This window comes from Oncorhynchus mykiss, chromosome 9 (genome assembly GCF_057628025.1).
Source record: "Oncorhynchus mykiss isolate SJ-2025 chromosome 9, ASM5762802v1, whole genome shotgun sequence".
Classification (NCBI taxonomy): Eukaryota; Metazoa; Chordata; class Actinopteri; order Salmoniformes; family Salmonidae; genus Oncorhynchus; species Oncorhynchus mykiss.
This window is the reverse complement of record NC_143030.1, coordinates 84,070,484-84,085,200: the sequence shown is the minus strand read 5'-3', so window position 1 is coordinate 84,085,200 and position 14,717 is coordinate 84,070,484. Positions and strand designations below refer to the sequence as shown.

Below are 14,717 nucleotides of genomic sequence, written 5' to 3'. Positions count from 1 at the left end.
TACCTTCTTAACAGCACTATCAACAAGGCAGGTCCTACAGGCCCTAGTTTCTACCTTCTTAACAACACTATCAACAAGGCAGGTCCTACAGGCCCTAGTTTCTACCTTCTTAACAGCACTATCAACAAGGCAGGTCCTACGGGCCCTAGTTTCTACCTTCTTAACAACACTATCAACAAGGCAGGTCCTACAGGCCCTAGTTTCTACCTTCTTAACAACACTATCAACAAGGAAGGTCCTACAGGCCCTAGTTTCTACCTTCTTAACAACACTATCAACAAGGCAGGTCCTACGGGCCCTAGTTTCTACCTTCTTAACAACACTATCAACAAGGCAGGTCCTACAGGCCCTAGTTTCTACCTTCTTAACAACACTATCAACAAGGCAGGTCCTACAGAACCTAGTTTCTACCTTCTTAACAACACTATCAACAAGGCAGGTCCTACAGGCCCTAGTTTCTACCTTCTTAACAACACTATCAACTAGGAAGGTCCTACAGGCCCTAGTTTCTACCTTCTTAACAACACTATCAACAAGGCAGGTCCTACAGGCCCTAGTTTCTACATTCTTAACAACACTATCAACAAGGCAGGTCCTACAGGCCCTAGTTTCTACCTTCTTAACAGCACTATCAACAAGGCAGGTCCTACAGGCCCTAGTTTCTACCTTCTTAACAACACTATCAACAAGGCAGGTCCTACAGGCCCTAGTTTCTACCTTCTTAACAGCACTATCAACAAGGCAGGTCCTACAGGCCCTAGTTTCTACCTTCTTAACAACACTATCAACAAGGCAGGTCCTACAGGCCCTAGTTTCTACCTTCTTAACAACACTATCAACAAGGCAGGTCCTAGTTTCTACCTTCTTAACAACACTATCAACAAGGCAGGTCCTACAGGACCTAGTTTCTACCATCTTAACAACACTATCAACAAGGCAGGTCCTACGGGCTCTAGTCCCTACCTTCTTAACAACACTATCAACAAGGCAGGTCCTACGGGCTCTAGTTTCTACCATCTTAATAACACTATCAACAAGGCAGGTCCTACAGGCCCTAGTTTCTACCTTCTTAACATAACTATCAACAAGGCAGGTCCTACAGGCTCTAGTTTCTACCTTAACAACACTATCAACAAGGCAGGTCCTACAGGCCCTAGTTTCTACCTTCTTAACAACACTATCAACAAGGCAGGTCCTACAGGCCCTAGTTTCTACCTTCTTAACAACACTACCAACAAGGCAGGTCCTACAGGCTCTAGTTTCTACCTTAACAACACTATCAACAAGGCAGGTCCTACAGGCCCTAGTTTCTACCTTCTTAACAACACTATCAACAAGGCAGGTCCTACAGGCCCTAGTTTCTACCTTCTTAACAACACTATCAACAAGGCAGGTCCTACAGGCCCTAGTTTCTACCTTCTTAACAACACTATCAACAAGGCAGGTCCTACAGGCCCTAGTTTCTACCTTCTTAATAACACTATCAACAAGGCCGGTCTTACAGGCCCTAGTTTCTACCTTCTTAACAACACTATCATACCAACAAGGCAGGTCCTACAGGCCCTAGTTTTGTTGCCCCTGGCCTACTGTTCAGTCGTGTGGTCAGGTGACACAGAGGGATTTAGGAAAATTGCAATTGGCTCAGAACAGGGCAGCACGGCTGGCCCTTGTATGTACACAGAGAGCTAATATTAATAATATGCATGTCAATCTCCCCTGGCTCAAAGTGGAGGAGAAATTGACTTCCTCACTACTTGTATTTGTGAGAGGTATTGACATGTTGGATGCACCGAGCTGTCAGTTTAAACTACTAGAACACAGCTCAGACACCCATACATACCCCACAAAACATGCTACCAGAGGTCTGTTTAAACTACTAACACACAGCTTAGACACCCTTACATACCCCACAAGACATGTCACCAGAGGTCTGTTTAAACTACTAGAACACAGCTTAGACACCCATCCATACCCCACAAGACATGCCACCAGAGGTCTGTTTAAACTACTAGCACACAGCTCAGACACCCATAAATACCCCACAAGACATGCTACCAGAGGTCTGTTTAAACTACTAACACACAGCTTAGACACCCTTACATACCCCACAAGACATGTCACCAGAGGTCTGTTTAAACTACTAGAACACAGCTTAGACACCCATACATACCCCACAAAACATGCTACCAGAGGTCTGTTTAAACTACTAACACACAGCTTAGACACCCTTACATACCCCACAAGACATGTCACCAGAGGTCTGTTTAAACTACTAGAACACAGCTTAGACACCCATCCATACCCCACAAGACATGCCACCAGAGGTCTGTTTAAACTACTAGCACACAGCTCAGACACCCATAAATACCCCACAAGACATGCTACCAGAGGTCTGTTTAAACTACTAACACACAGCTCAGACACCCATAAATACCCCACAAGACATCAAATCAAATCAAATGTTATTTGTCACATACACATGGTTAGCAGATGTTAATGTGAGTGTAGCGAAATGCTTGTGCTTCTAGACATGCTACCAGAGGTCTGTTTAAACTACTAACACACAGCTCAGACACCCAGAAATACCCCACAAGACATGCTACCAGAGGTCTGTTTAAACTACTAACACACAGCTCAGATACCCATAAATACCCCCACAAGACATGCTACCAGAGATCTGTTTAAACTACTAACACACAAAACTGAATGATGTTTTCTTTTCACAGCTACCTATCAACAGGCCCGGATCAAACGTAGACAGGCAGAGGAGCCTTCTGATCTGCAGACGGACTCTGACATGGATGAAGAAGGGGTAACACAGCACTAGGGAACTGATTTCCCTATTGAATACTGTCCAGGATGTGGAGGCCATGGAATGGTAGGTGCTATGAGAGGGATGTTTTACAAACAAACACATATGTTGTAGTATTTCATTCATTAGTCCACTGTTTCCAAGATAGAGAACTTTCACTACATCTAGCAGAGGCTGTTATCCAGAGTGACAGAAGCAACTACGGATATTCAAGGGGACATTGACAGATTTTTCACCTAGTTAGCTTGGGGAATCGAACCAGCAATATTTCGGGTTACAAATGCAAATTATATGCAAATGACCAGAATGATCATCATATCAGTTACGTCATCATCATCATCATCATCACACTTCCTCAGTCCTAGACCTGGGGACCCAAAGGGTTTCTGCCCCAACACTTGATTCAACTCATCATCAAGCCTTCTAACTAAATAAGGTATGTGAGTGCTAGGGCAAAAAGAAACACCCCTTTAGGACCAGGACTGGGGAACACTGCTGACATGCACATTTTTGGGATCGTATACAGGGTGAGGAAAACAATGTGTAAATTCGTAATTTGATTGAACTCTCTCTTTAATCAGAGTTCCTGCATTGAATTTGATCTGAGCATGTGCTATAAATAAACTGAATTTGTCATCTCTTAAGAGAGATTGCTTGGGCAGCAGCATCTGGGGCCTGCATGGAGAATGAGAACAAACCCAGGTTGGTCCCAGGTGGCTAGCCCAATTGAAAACACAGCCTAATTTCCGTCCATATAGGTCTCACTACACAGCCATTCTTTACCCAGATGTAACCCACCGCCAGGACAACATATAAAGCCCAACACAGCAACCACATCTGGGGCCAACATGGATACCGAGGGCAAAACAATGTGGGTAACTGTTGGATTTCCCTCATGGGGACCGTGGAAAAGCCCTTTCATTAATAACCCAAATGGGCCCCAGGGGGAGATGTTGGCTGGGGGAGATGTTGGCTGGGGGAGATGTTGGCTGGGGGAGATGTTGGCTGGGGGAGATGTTGGCTTTGGGAGATGTTGGCTGGGGGAGATGTTGGCTGGGGGAGATGTTGGCTGGGGGAGATGTTGGCTTTGGGAGATGTTGGCTGGGGGAGATGTTGGCTGGGGGAGATGTTGGCTGGGGGAGATGTTGGCTGGGGGAGATGTTGGCTGGGGGAGATGTTGGCTTTGGGAGATGTTGGCTGGGGGAGATGTTGGCTTTGGGAGATGTTGGCTGGGGGAGATGTTGGCTGGGGGAGATGTTGGCTGGGGGAGATGTTGGCTGGGGTGTTGGAGTCACGCAAAGTCACTCAGTCGTGGGTAAACAGGGAGAACAGGAGGAGACTAAGCACAAACTCCTGGGGGCCCCTATGTTGATAGGCAGCGTTGCAGAGGTGTTGTTGCCTACCCTCACTGACTGGGGGCATCCCGTTAGGAAGCACAGGATCCAGTTGCAGAGAGAGGTGTTCAGTTCTCGGGTCCTAGTCTTGGTGATGAGCTTGGAGGGCACTGTGGTGTTGGACGATGAGCTGTAGTCAATGAACAGCATTCTCACATAGGTGTTCCTTTTGTCCAGGTGGGTGAGGGCAGTGTGGAGTGCAGTAGAGATGACACCATCTGTGGATCTATTTGAATTGGAGTGGGTCCAGGCTATCCTCTACAAAGGTAAAAATCTTTGTCGGACCGAGAGTCATCTGTTCTTTCGACCAATCGATTGGTAGACATGTTAAAACATCTATTTTTCATATACACTATAGACACATCCTATGTGTTTTAATCAACCATACCTACGTTACACACAGACACACATTCTACCAACCCTGCCAAGATACCAACGTTACACACAGACACACATTCTACCAACCCTGCCAAGATGCCAACTTTACACACAGACACACATTCTACCAACCCTGCCAAGATGCCAACGTTACACACAGACACACATTCTACCAACCCTGCCAAGATGCCAACGTTACACACAGACACACATTCTACCAACCCTGCCAAGATGCCAACTTTACACACAGACACACATTCTACCAACCCTGCCAAGATGCCAACTTTACACACACACACACATTCTACCAACCCTGCCAAGATGCCAACGTTACACACACACACATATTCTACCAACCCTGCCAAGATGCCAACGTTACACACACACACACACACATTCTACCAACCCTGCCAAGATGCCAACTTTACACACAGACACGCTGCACACATAATTAGCCACAGAGGACAGTGATTACAGTAATGCCACTCATCTCGTACCTATTACATCACATATCTGTAATAGGGGGTCGTTAGCGTGGCTATATAGAGAACAGTTTAATGGTTAGCATAGCTAGCGTACCTGAGGGATACCCATCTAGTCGTTAGCCAGTTAGCCTGACTCCATAGAGAAGAGTGTGATGGCTAGCGTACCTGAGGGATACCCATCTAGTCGTTAGCCAGTTAGCCTGACTCCATAGAGAAGAGTGTGATGGCTAGCGTACCTGAGGGATACCCATCTAGTCGTTAGCCAGTTAGCCTGACTCCATAGAGAACAGTTTGATGGTTAGCATAGCTAGTGTACCTGAGGGATGCCCAGCCAGTTATCAGCCTGTTTCATGGCCTCCCGGGCGTTGTCCACTGGTTTAGTTTGGTCCCACTGGTTCCAGTCTGCACACAGGCCTGCAACACACACACACACACACATTACATATATACATATACATATACCGTACTAGGACACACCTACTCATTCCAGAGTTTTTCTGTAGTTGTACTATTTTCTACATTGTAGAATAATAGTGAAGACATCAAAACTATGAAATAACACTTATCTTAAACAAATCAAAATATATTTTTTAGATTCTTCAAAGGAGCTACCCTTTGCCTTGATGACAGCTTGCACACTACGTGGGGGTCCTCCCCCTGAAATTGATAGCATTTTTAAAACAATTTTCCTGCAATTCTACGTTGTTTCTCAAAAGGGAATCCATGTTGACTTGACAGAATATCACATTTTTACCAGCTGACCCCCTCTCCTCATCTCAGCATGAGCATTTACCAACAGACCCCTTCTCCTCATCTCATCATGGCCATTTACCAACTGACGCCTCTCTATCTCATCATGACCATTTACCAACAGACCTCCTCTCCATCTCATCATAACCATTTACCAACTGACCCCTTCTCCTCATCTCATCATGACCATTTACCAACTGACCACTCTCTATCTCATCATGACCATTTACCAACAGACCTCCTCTCCATCTCATCATAACCATTGACCAACTGACCCCCTCTCCTCTCCATCTCATCATGACAATTTACCAACTGACCCCCTCTCCATCTCAGTATAACCATTTACCAACAGACCCCCTCTCCATTTCATCATTACCATTTACCAACTGACCCCCTCTCCTCTCCATCTCATCATGACCATTTACCAACTGACCACTTCTCCTCATCTCATCATGACCATTTACCAACTGACCACTCTCTATCTCATCATGACCATTTACCAACAGACCTCCTCTCCATCTCATCATAACCATTGACCAACTGACCCCCTCTCCTCTCCATCTCATCATGACAATTTACCAACTGACCCCCTCTCCATCTCAGTATAACCATTTACCAACAGACCCCCTCTCCATTTCATCATTACCATTTACCAACTGACCCCCTCTCCATCTCATCATGACCATTTACCAACTGACCCCCTCTCCTCTCCATCTCAGCTTGACCATTTACCAACTGACCCCCTCTCCATCTCATCATGACCATTTACCAACTGACCCCCTCTCCTCTCTATCTCATCATGACCATTTACCAACTGACCTCCTCTCCTCTCCATCTCATCATGACCATTTACCAACTGACCTCCTCTCCATCTCATCATGACCATTTACCAACTGACCCCCTCTCCTCTCCATCTCATCATGACCATTTACCAACTGACCCCCTCTCCTCTCCATCTCATCATAACCATTTACCAACTGACCCCCTCTCCATCTCATCATGACCATTTACCAACTGACCCCCTCTCCTCTCCATCTCATCATAACCATTTACCAACAGACCTCCTCTCCATCTAATCATGACCATTTACCAACTGACCTCCTCTACTCTCCATCTCATCATAACCATTTACCAACAGACCTCCTCTCCATCTCATCATGACCATTTACCAACTGACCCCCTCTCCATCTCATCATGACCATTTAACAACTGACCCCCTCTCCTCTCCATCTCATCATAACCATTTACCAACAGACCTCCTCTCCATCTCATCATGACCATTTACCAACTGACCCCCTCTCCTCTCCATCTCATCATAAACATTTATCAACAGACCTCCTCTCCATCTCATCATGACCATTTACCAACAGACCTCCTCTCCATCTCATCATGACCATTTACCAACTGACCTCCTCTCCTCTCCATCTCATCATGACCATTTACCAACTGACCTCCTCTCCATCTCATCATGACCATTTACCAACTGACCCCCTCTCCTCTCCATCTCATCATAACCATTTACTAACTGACCCCCTCTCCATCTCATCATGACCATTTACCAACTGACCCCCTCTCCTCTCCATCTCATCATGACCATTTACCAACTGACCTCCTCTCCTCTCCATCTCAGCATGACCATTTACCAACAGACCCCTTCTCCTCATCTCATCATGACCATTTACCAACTGACGCCTCTCTATCTCATCATGACCATTTACCAACAGACCTCCTCTCCATCTCATCATAACCATTTACCAACTGACCCCTTCTCCTCATCTCATCATGACCATTTACCAACTGACCACTCTCTATCTCATCATGACCATTTACCAACAGACCTCCTCTCCATCTCATCATAACCATTGACCAACTGACCCCCTCTCCTCTCCATCTCATCATGACAATTTACCAACTGACCCCCTCTCCATCTCAGTATAACCATTTACCAACAGACCCCCTCTCCATTTCATCATTACCATTTACCAACTGACCCCCTCTCCATCTCATCATGACCATTTACCAACTGACCCCCTCTCCTCTCCATCTCAGCTTGACCATTTACCAACTGACCCCCTCTCCATCTCAGCATGACCATTTACCAACTGACCCCCTCTCCTCTCTATCTCATCATGACCATTTACCAACTGACCTCCTCTCCTCTCCATCTCATCATGACCATTTACCAACTGACCTCCTCTCCATCTCATCATGACCATTTACCAACTGACCCCCTCTCCTCTCCATCTCATCATGACCATTTACCAACTGACCCCCTCTCCTCTCCATCTCATCATAACCATTTACCAACTGACCCCCTCTCCATCTCATCATGACCATTTACCAACTGACCCCCTCTCCTCTCCATCTCATCATGACCATTTACCAACAGACCTCCTCTCCATCTAATCATGACCATTTACCAACTGGCCTCCTCTACTCTCCATCTCATCATAACCATTTACCAACAGACCTCCTCTCCATCTCATCATGACCATTTACCAACTGACCCCCTCTCCATCTCATCATGACCATTTAACAACTGACCCCCTCTCCTCTCCATCTCATCATAACCATTTACCAACAGACCTCCTCTCCATCTCATCATGACCATTTACCAACTGACCCCCTCTCCTCTCCATCTCATCATAAACATTTACCAACAGACCTCCTCTCCATCTCATCATGACCATTTACCAACAGACCTCCTCTCCATCTCATCATGACCATTTACCAACTGACCTCCTCTCCTCTCCATCTCATCATGACCATTTACCAACTGACCTCCTCTCCATCTCATCATGACCATTTACCAACTGACCCCCTCTCCTCTCCATCTCATCATAACCATTTACTAACTGACCCCCTCTCCATCTCATCATGACCATTTACCAACTGACCTCCTCTCCTCTCCATCTCATCATGACCATTTACCAACTGACCTCCTCTCCTCTCCATCTCATCATGACCATTTACCAACTGACCCCCTCTCCTCTTCATCTCGGCATGACCATTTACCAACAGACCCCCTCTCCATCTCAGCATGACCATTTACCAACTGACCCCCCTCTCCATCTCATCATGACCATTTACCAACTGACCTCCTCTCCTCTCCATCTCATCATGACCATTTACCAACTGACCTCCTCTCCTCTCCATCTCATCATGACCATTTACCAACTGACCCCCTCTCCTCTTCATCTCGGCATGACCATTTACCAACAGACCCCCTCTCCATCTAAGCATGACCATTTACCAACTGACCCCCTTTCCATCTCAGTATAACCATTTACCAACAGACCCCCTCTCCATCTCATCATAACCATTTACCAACTGACCCCCTCTCCTCTCTATCTCATCATGACCATTTACCAACTGACCCCCTCTCCTCTTCATCTCGGCATGACCATTTACCAACAGACCCCCTCTTCATCTCAGCATGACCATTTACCAACAGACCCCCTCTCCATCTCAGCATGACCATTTACCAACTGACCCCCTCTCCTCTCCATCTCATCATGACCATTTACCAACTGACCCCCTCTCCATCTCATCATGACCATTTACCAACAGACCTCCTCTCCATCTCATCATGACCATTTACCAACTGACACCCTCTCCATCTCATCATGACCATTTACCAACTGACCCCATCTCCATCTCATCATGACCATTTACCAACTGACCCCCTCTCCATCTCATCATGACCATTTACCAACTGACCCCCTCTCCATCTCATCATGACCATTTACCAACTGACCCCCTCTCCATCTCATCATGACCATTTACCAACTGACCCCCTCTCCATCTCATCATGACCATTTACCAACTGACCTCCTCTCCATCTCAGCATGACCATTTACCAACTGACCTCCTCCCCTCTCCATCTCAGCATGACCATTTACCAACTGACCCCCTCTCCTCTCCATCTCATCATGACCATTTACCAACTGACCCCCTCTCCATCTCATCATGACCATTTACCAACAGACCTCCTCTCCATCTCATCATGACCATTTACCAACTGACCCCCTCTCCATCTCATCATGACCATTTACCAACTGACCCATCTCCATCTCATCATGACCATTTACCAACTGACCCCCTCTCCATCTCATCATGACCATTTACCAACTGACCCCCTCTCCATCTCATCATGACCATTTACCAACTGACCCCCTCTCCATCTCATCATGACCATTTACCAACTGACCCCCTCTCCATCTCATCATGACCATTTACCAACTGACCCCCTCTCCATCTCAGCATGACCATTTACCAACTGACCTCCTCTCCATCTCATCATGACCATTTACCAACTGACCCCCTCTCCATCTCATCATGACCATTTACCAACAGATCCCCTCTCCTCTCCATCTCATCATGACCATTTACCAACTGACCTCCTCTCCATCTCATCATGACCATTTACCAACTGACCCCCTCTCCATCTCATCATGACCATTTACCAACAGATCCCCTCTCCTCTCCATCTCATCATGACCATTTACCAACAGACCCCCTCTCCTCTCCATCTCATCATGACCATTGACCAACTGACCCCCTCTCCTCTCCATCTCATAATGACCATTTACCAACAGACCCCCTCTTCTCTCCATCTCATCATGACCATTGACCAACTGACCACTCTCTATCTCATCATGACCATTTACCAACAGACCCCCTCTCCTCTCCATCTCATCATGACAATTTACCAACTGACCCCCTCTCCATCTCAGTATAACCATTTACCAACAGACCCCCTCTCCATTTCATCATTACCATTTACCAACTGACCCCCTCTCCATCTCATCATGACCATTTACCAACTGACCCCCTCTCCTCTCCATCTCAGCTTGACCATTTACCAACTGACCCCCTCTCCATCTCAGCATGACCATTTACCAACTGACCCCCTCTCCTCTCTATCTCATCATGACCATTTACCAACTGACCTCCTCTCCTCTCCATCTCATCATGACCATTTACCAACTGACCTCCTCTCCATCTCATCATGACCATTTACCAACTGACCCCCTCTCCTCTCCATCTCATCATGACCATTTACCAACTGACCCCCTCTCCTCTCCATCTCATCATAACCATTTACCAACTGACCCCCTCTCCATCTCATCATGACCATTTACCAACTGACCCCCTCTCCTCTCCATCTCATCATGACCATTTACCAACAGACCTCCTCTCCATCTAATCATGACCATTTACCAACTGGCCTCCTCTACTCTCCATCTCATCATAACCATTTACCAACAGACCTCCTCTCCATCTCATCATGACCATTTACCAACTGACCCCCTCTCCATCTCATCATGACCATTTAACAACTGACCCCCTCTCCTCTCCATCTCATCATAACCATTTACCAACAGACCTCCTCTCCATCTCATCATGACCATTTACCAACTGACCCCCTCTCCTCTCCATCTCATCATAAACATTTACCAACAGACCTCCTCTCCATCTCATCATGACCATTTACCAACAGACCTCCTCTCCATCTCATCATGACCATTTACCAACTGACCTCCTCTCCTCTCCATCTCATCATGACCATTTACCAACTGACCTCCTCTCCATCTCATCATGACCATTTACCAACTGACCCCCTCTCCTCTCCATCTCATCATAACCATTTACTAACTGACCCCCTCTCCATCTCATCATGACCATTTACCAACTGACCTCCTCTCCTCTCCATCTCATCATGACCATTTACCAACTGACCTCCTCTCCTCTCCATCTCATCATGACCATTTACCAACTGACCCCCTCTCCTCTTCATCTCGGCATGACCATTTACCAACAGACCCCCTCTCCATCTCAGCATGACCATTTACCAACTGACCCCCCTCTCCATCTCATCATGACCATTTACCAACTGACCTCCTCTCCTCTCCATCTCATCATGACCATTTACCAACTGACCTCCTCTCCTCTCCATCTCATCATGACCATTTACCAACTGACCCCCTCTCCTCTTCATCTCGGCATGACCATTTACCAACAGACCCCCTCTCCATCTAAGCATGACCATTTACCAACTGACCCCCTTTCCATCTCAGTATAACCATTTACCAACAGACCCCCTCTCCATCTCATCATAACCATTTACCAACTGACCCCCTCTCCTCTCCATCTCATCATGACCATTTACCATCTGACCCCCTCTCCTCTTCATCTCAGCATGACCATTTACCAACTGACCCCCTCTCCATCTCATCATGACCATTTACCAACTGACCCCCTCTCCTCTCCATCTCATCATGACCATTTACCAACTGACCCCCTCTCCATCTCATCATGACCATTTACCAACAGACCTCCTCTCCATCTCATCATGACCATTTACCAACTGACACCCTCTCCATCTCATCATGACCATTTACCAACTGACCCCATCTCCATCTCATCATGACCATTTACCAACTGACCCCCTCTCCATCTCATCATGACCATTTACCAACTGACCCCCTCTCCATCTCATCATGACCATTTACCAACTGACCCCCTCTCCATCTCATCATGACCATTTACCAACTGACCCCCTCTCCATCTCATCATGACCATTTACCAACTGACCCCCTCTCCATCTCAGCATGACCATTTACCAACTGACCTCCTCCCCTCTCCATCTCAGCATGACCATTTACCAACTGACCCCCTCTCCTCTCCATCTCATCATGACCATTTACCAACTGACCCCCTCTCCATCTCATCATGACCATTTACCAACAGACCTCCTCTCCATCTCATCATGACCATTTACCAACTGACCCCCTCTCCATCTCATCATGACCATTTACCAACTGACCCATCTCCATCTCATCATGACCATTTACCAACTGACCCCCTCTCCATCTCATCATGACCATTTACCAACTGACCCCCTCTCCATCTCATCATGACCATTTACCAACTGACCCCCTCTCCATCTCATCATGACCATTTACCAACTGACCCCCTCTCCATCTCATCATGACCATTTACCAACTGACCCCCTCTCCATCTCAGCATGACCATTTACCAACTGACCTCCTCTCCATCTCATCATGACCATTTACCAACTGACCCCCTCTCCATCTCATCATGACCATTTACCAACAGATCCCCTCTCCTCTCCATCTCATCATGACCATTTACCAACTGACCTCCTCTCCATCTCATCATGACCATTTACCAACTGACCCCCTCTCCATCTCATCATGACCATTTACCAACAGATCCCCTCTCCTCTCCATCTCATCATGACCATTTACCAACAGACCCCCTCTCCTCTCCATCTCATCATGACCATTGACCAACTGACCCCCTCTCCTCTCCATCTCATAATGACCATTTACCAACAGACCCCCTCTTCTCTCCATCTCATCATGACCATTGACCAACTGACCCCCTCTCCTCTCCATCTCATCATGACCATTTACCAACATACCTCCTCTCCTCTCCATCTCATCATGACCATTTACCAACAGACCCCCTCTCCTCTCCATCTCATCATGACCATTTACCAACTAACCCCCTCTCCTCTTTATCTCAGCATGACCATTTACCAACTGACCCCCTCTCCTCTCCATCTCATCATGACCATTTACCAACTGACCCCCTCTCCTCTCCATCTCATCATGACCATTTACCAACTGACCACCTCTCCTCTCCATCTCATCATGACCATTTACCAACAGACCCCCTCTCCATCTCATCATGACCATTTACCAACAGACCCCCTCTCCTCTCCATCTCATCATGACCATTTACCATCGGACCTCCTCTCCATCTCAGCATGACCATTTACCAACATACCTCCTCTCCATCTCATCATGACCATTTACCATCTGACCTCCTCTCCTCTCCATCTCATCATAACCATTTACCAACCGACCCCCTCTCCTCTCCATCTCATCATGACCATTTACCATCTGACCCCCTCTCCTCTCCATCTCATCATGACCATTTACCAACTGACCACCTCTCCATCTCATCATGACCATTTACCAACTAACCCCCTCTCCTCTCCATCTCATCATGACCATTTACCAACTAACCCCCTCTCCTCTCCATCTCATCATGACCATTTACCAACTGACCCCCTCTCCATCTCATCATGACCATTTACCAACTAACCCCCTCTCCTCTCCATCTCATCATGACCATTTACCAACTGACCCCCTCTCCTCTCCATCTCATCATGACCATTTACCAACTGACCCCCTCTCCTCTCCATCTCATCATGACCATTTACCAACTGACCACCTCTCCTCTCCATCTCATCATGACCATTTACCAACAGACCCCCTCTCCATCTCATCATGACCATTTACCAACAGACCCCCTCTCCTCTCCATCTCATCATGACCATTTACCATCTGACCTCCTCTCCAACTCAGCATGACCATTTACCAACATACCTCCTCTCCATCTCATCATGACCATTTACCAACATACAGTGCCTTGCGAAAGTATTCGGCCCCCTTGAACTTTGCGACCTTTTGCCACATTTCAGGCTTCAAACATAAAGATATAAAACTGTATTTTTTTGTGAAGAATCATCAACAATTGGGACACAATCATGAAGTGGAACGACATTTATTGGATATTTCAAACTTTTTTAACAAATCAAAAACTGAAAAATTGGGCGTGCAAAATTATTCAGCCCCCTTAAATTAATACTTTGTAGCGCCACCTTTTGCTGCGATTACAGCTTGGGGTATGTCTCTATCAGTTTTGCACATCGAGAGACTGACATTTTTTCCCATTCCTCCTTGCAAAACAGCTCGAGCTCAGTGAGGTTGGATGGAGAGCATTTGTGAACAGCAGTTTTCAGTTCTTTCCACAGATTCTCGATTGGATTCAGGTCTGGACTTTGACTTGGCCATTCTAACA

At 46.6% G+C, this 14,717-nt stretch overlaps 1 protein-coding gene across 2 annotated transcripts in view; it reads right to left on the bottom strand.

Annotated features, from left to right (window-relative positions):
• Positions 1 to 14,717, bottom strand: part of LOC110516429 (filamin-A) — a 161,342-nt gene that overhangs the window by 129,714 nt on the left and 16,911 nt on the right. For both annotated transcript variants that reach the window (XM_090185605.1, XM_090185606.1), the window contains exon 3: positions 5,386 to 5,483. In XM_090185605.1, the coding sequence (XP_090041731.1) occupies positions 5,386 to 5,483 (98 nt within the window). The remainder of the gene's footprint in view (positions 1 to 5,385; positions 5,484 to 14,717) is intronic.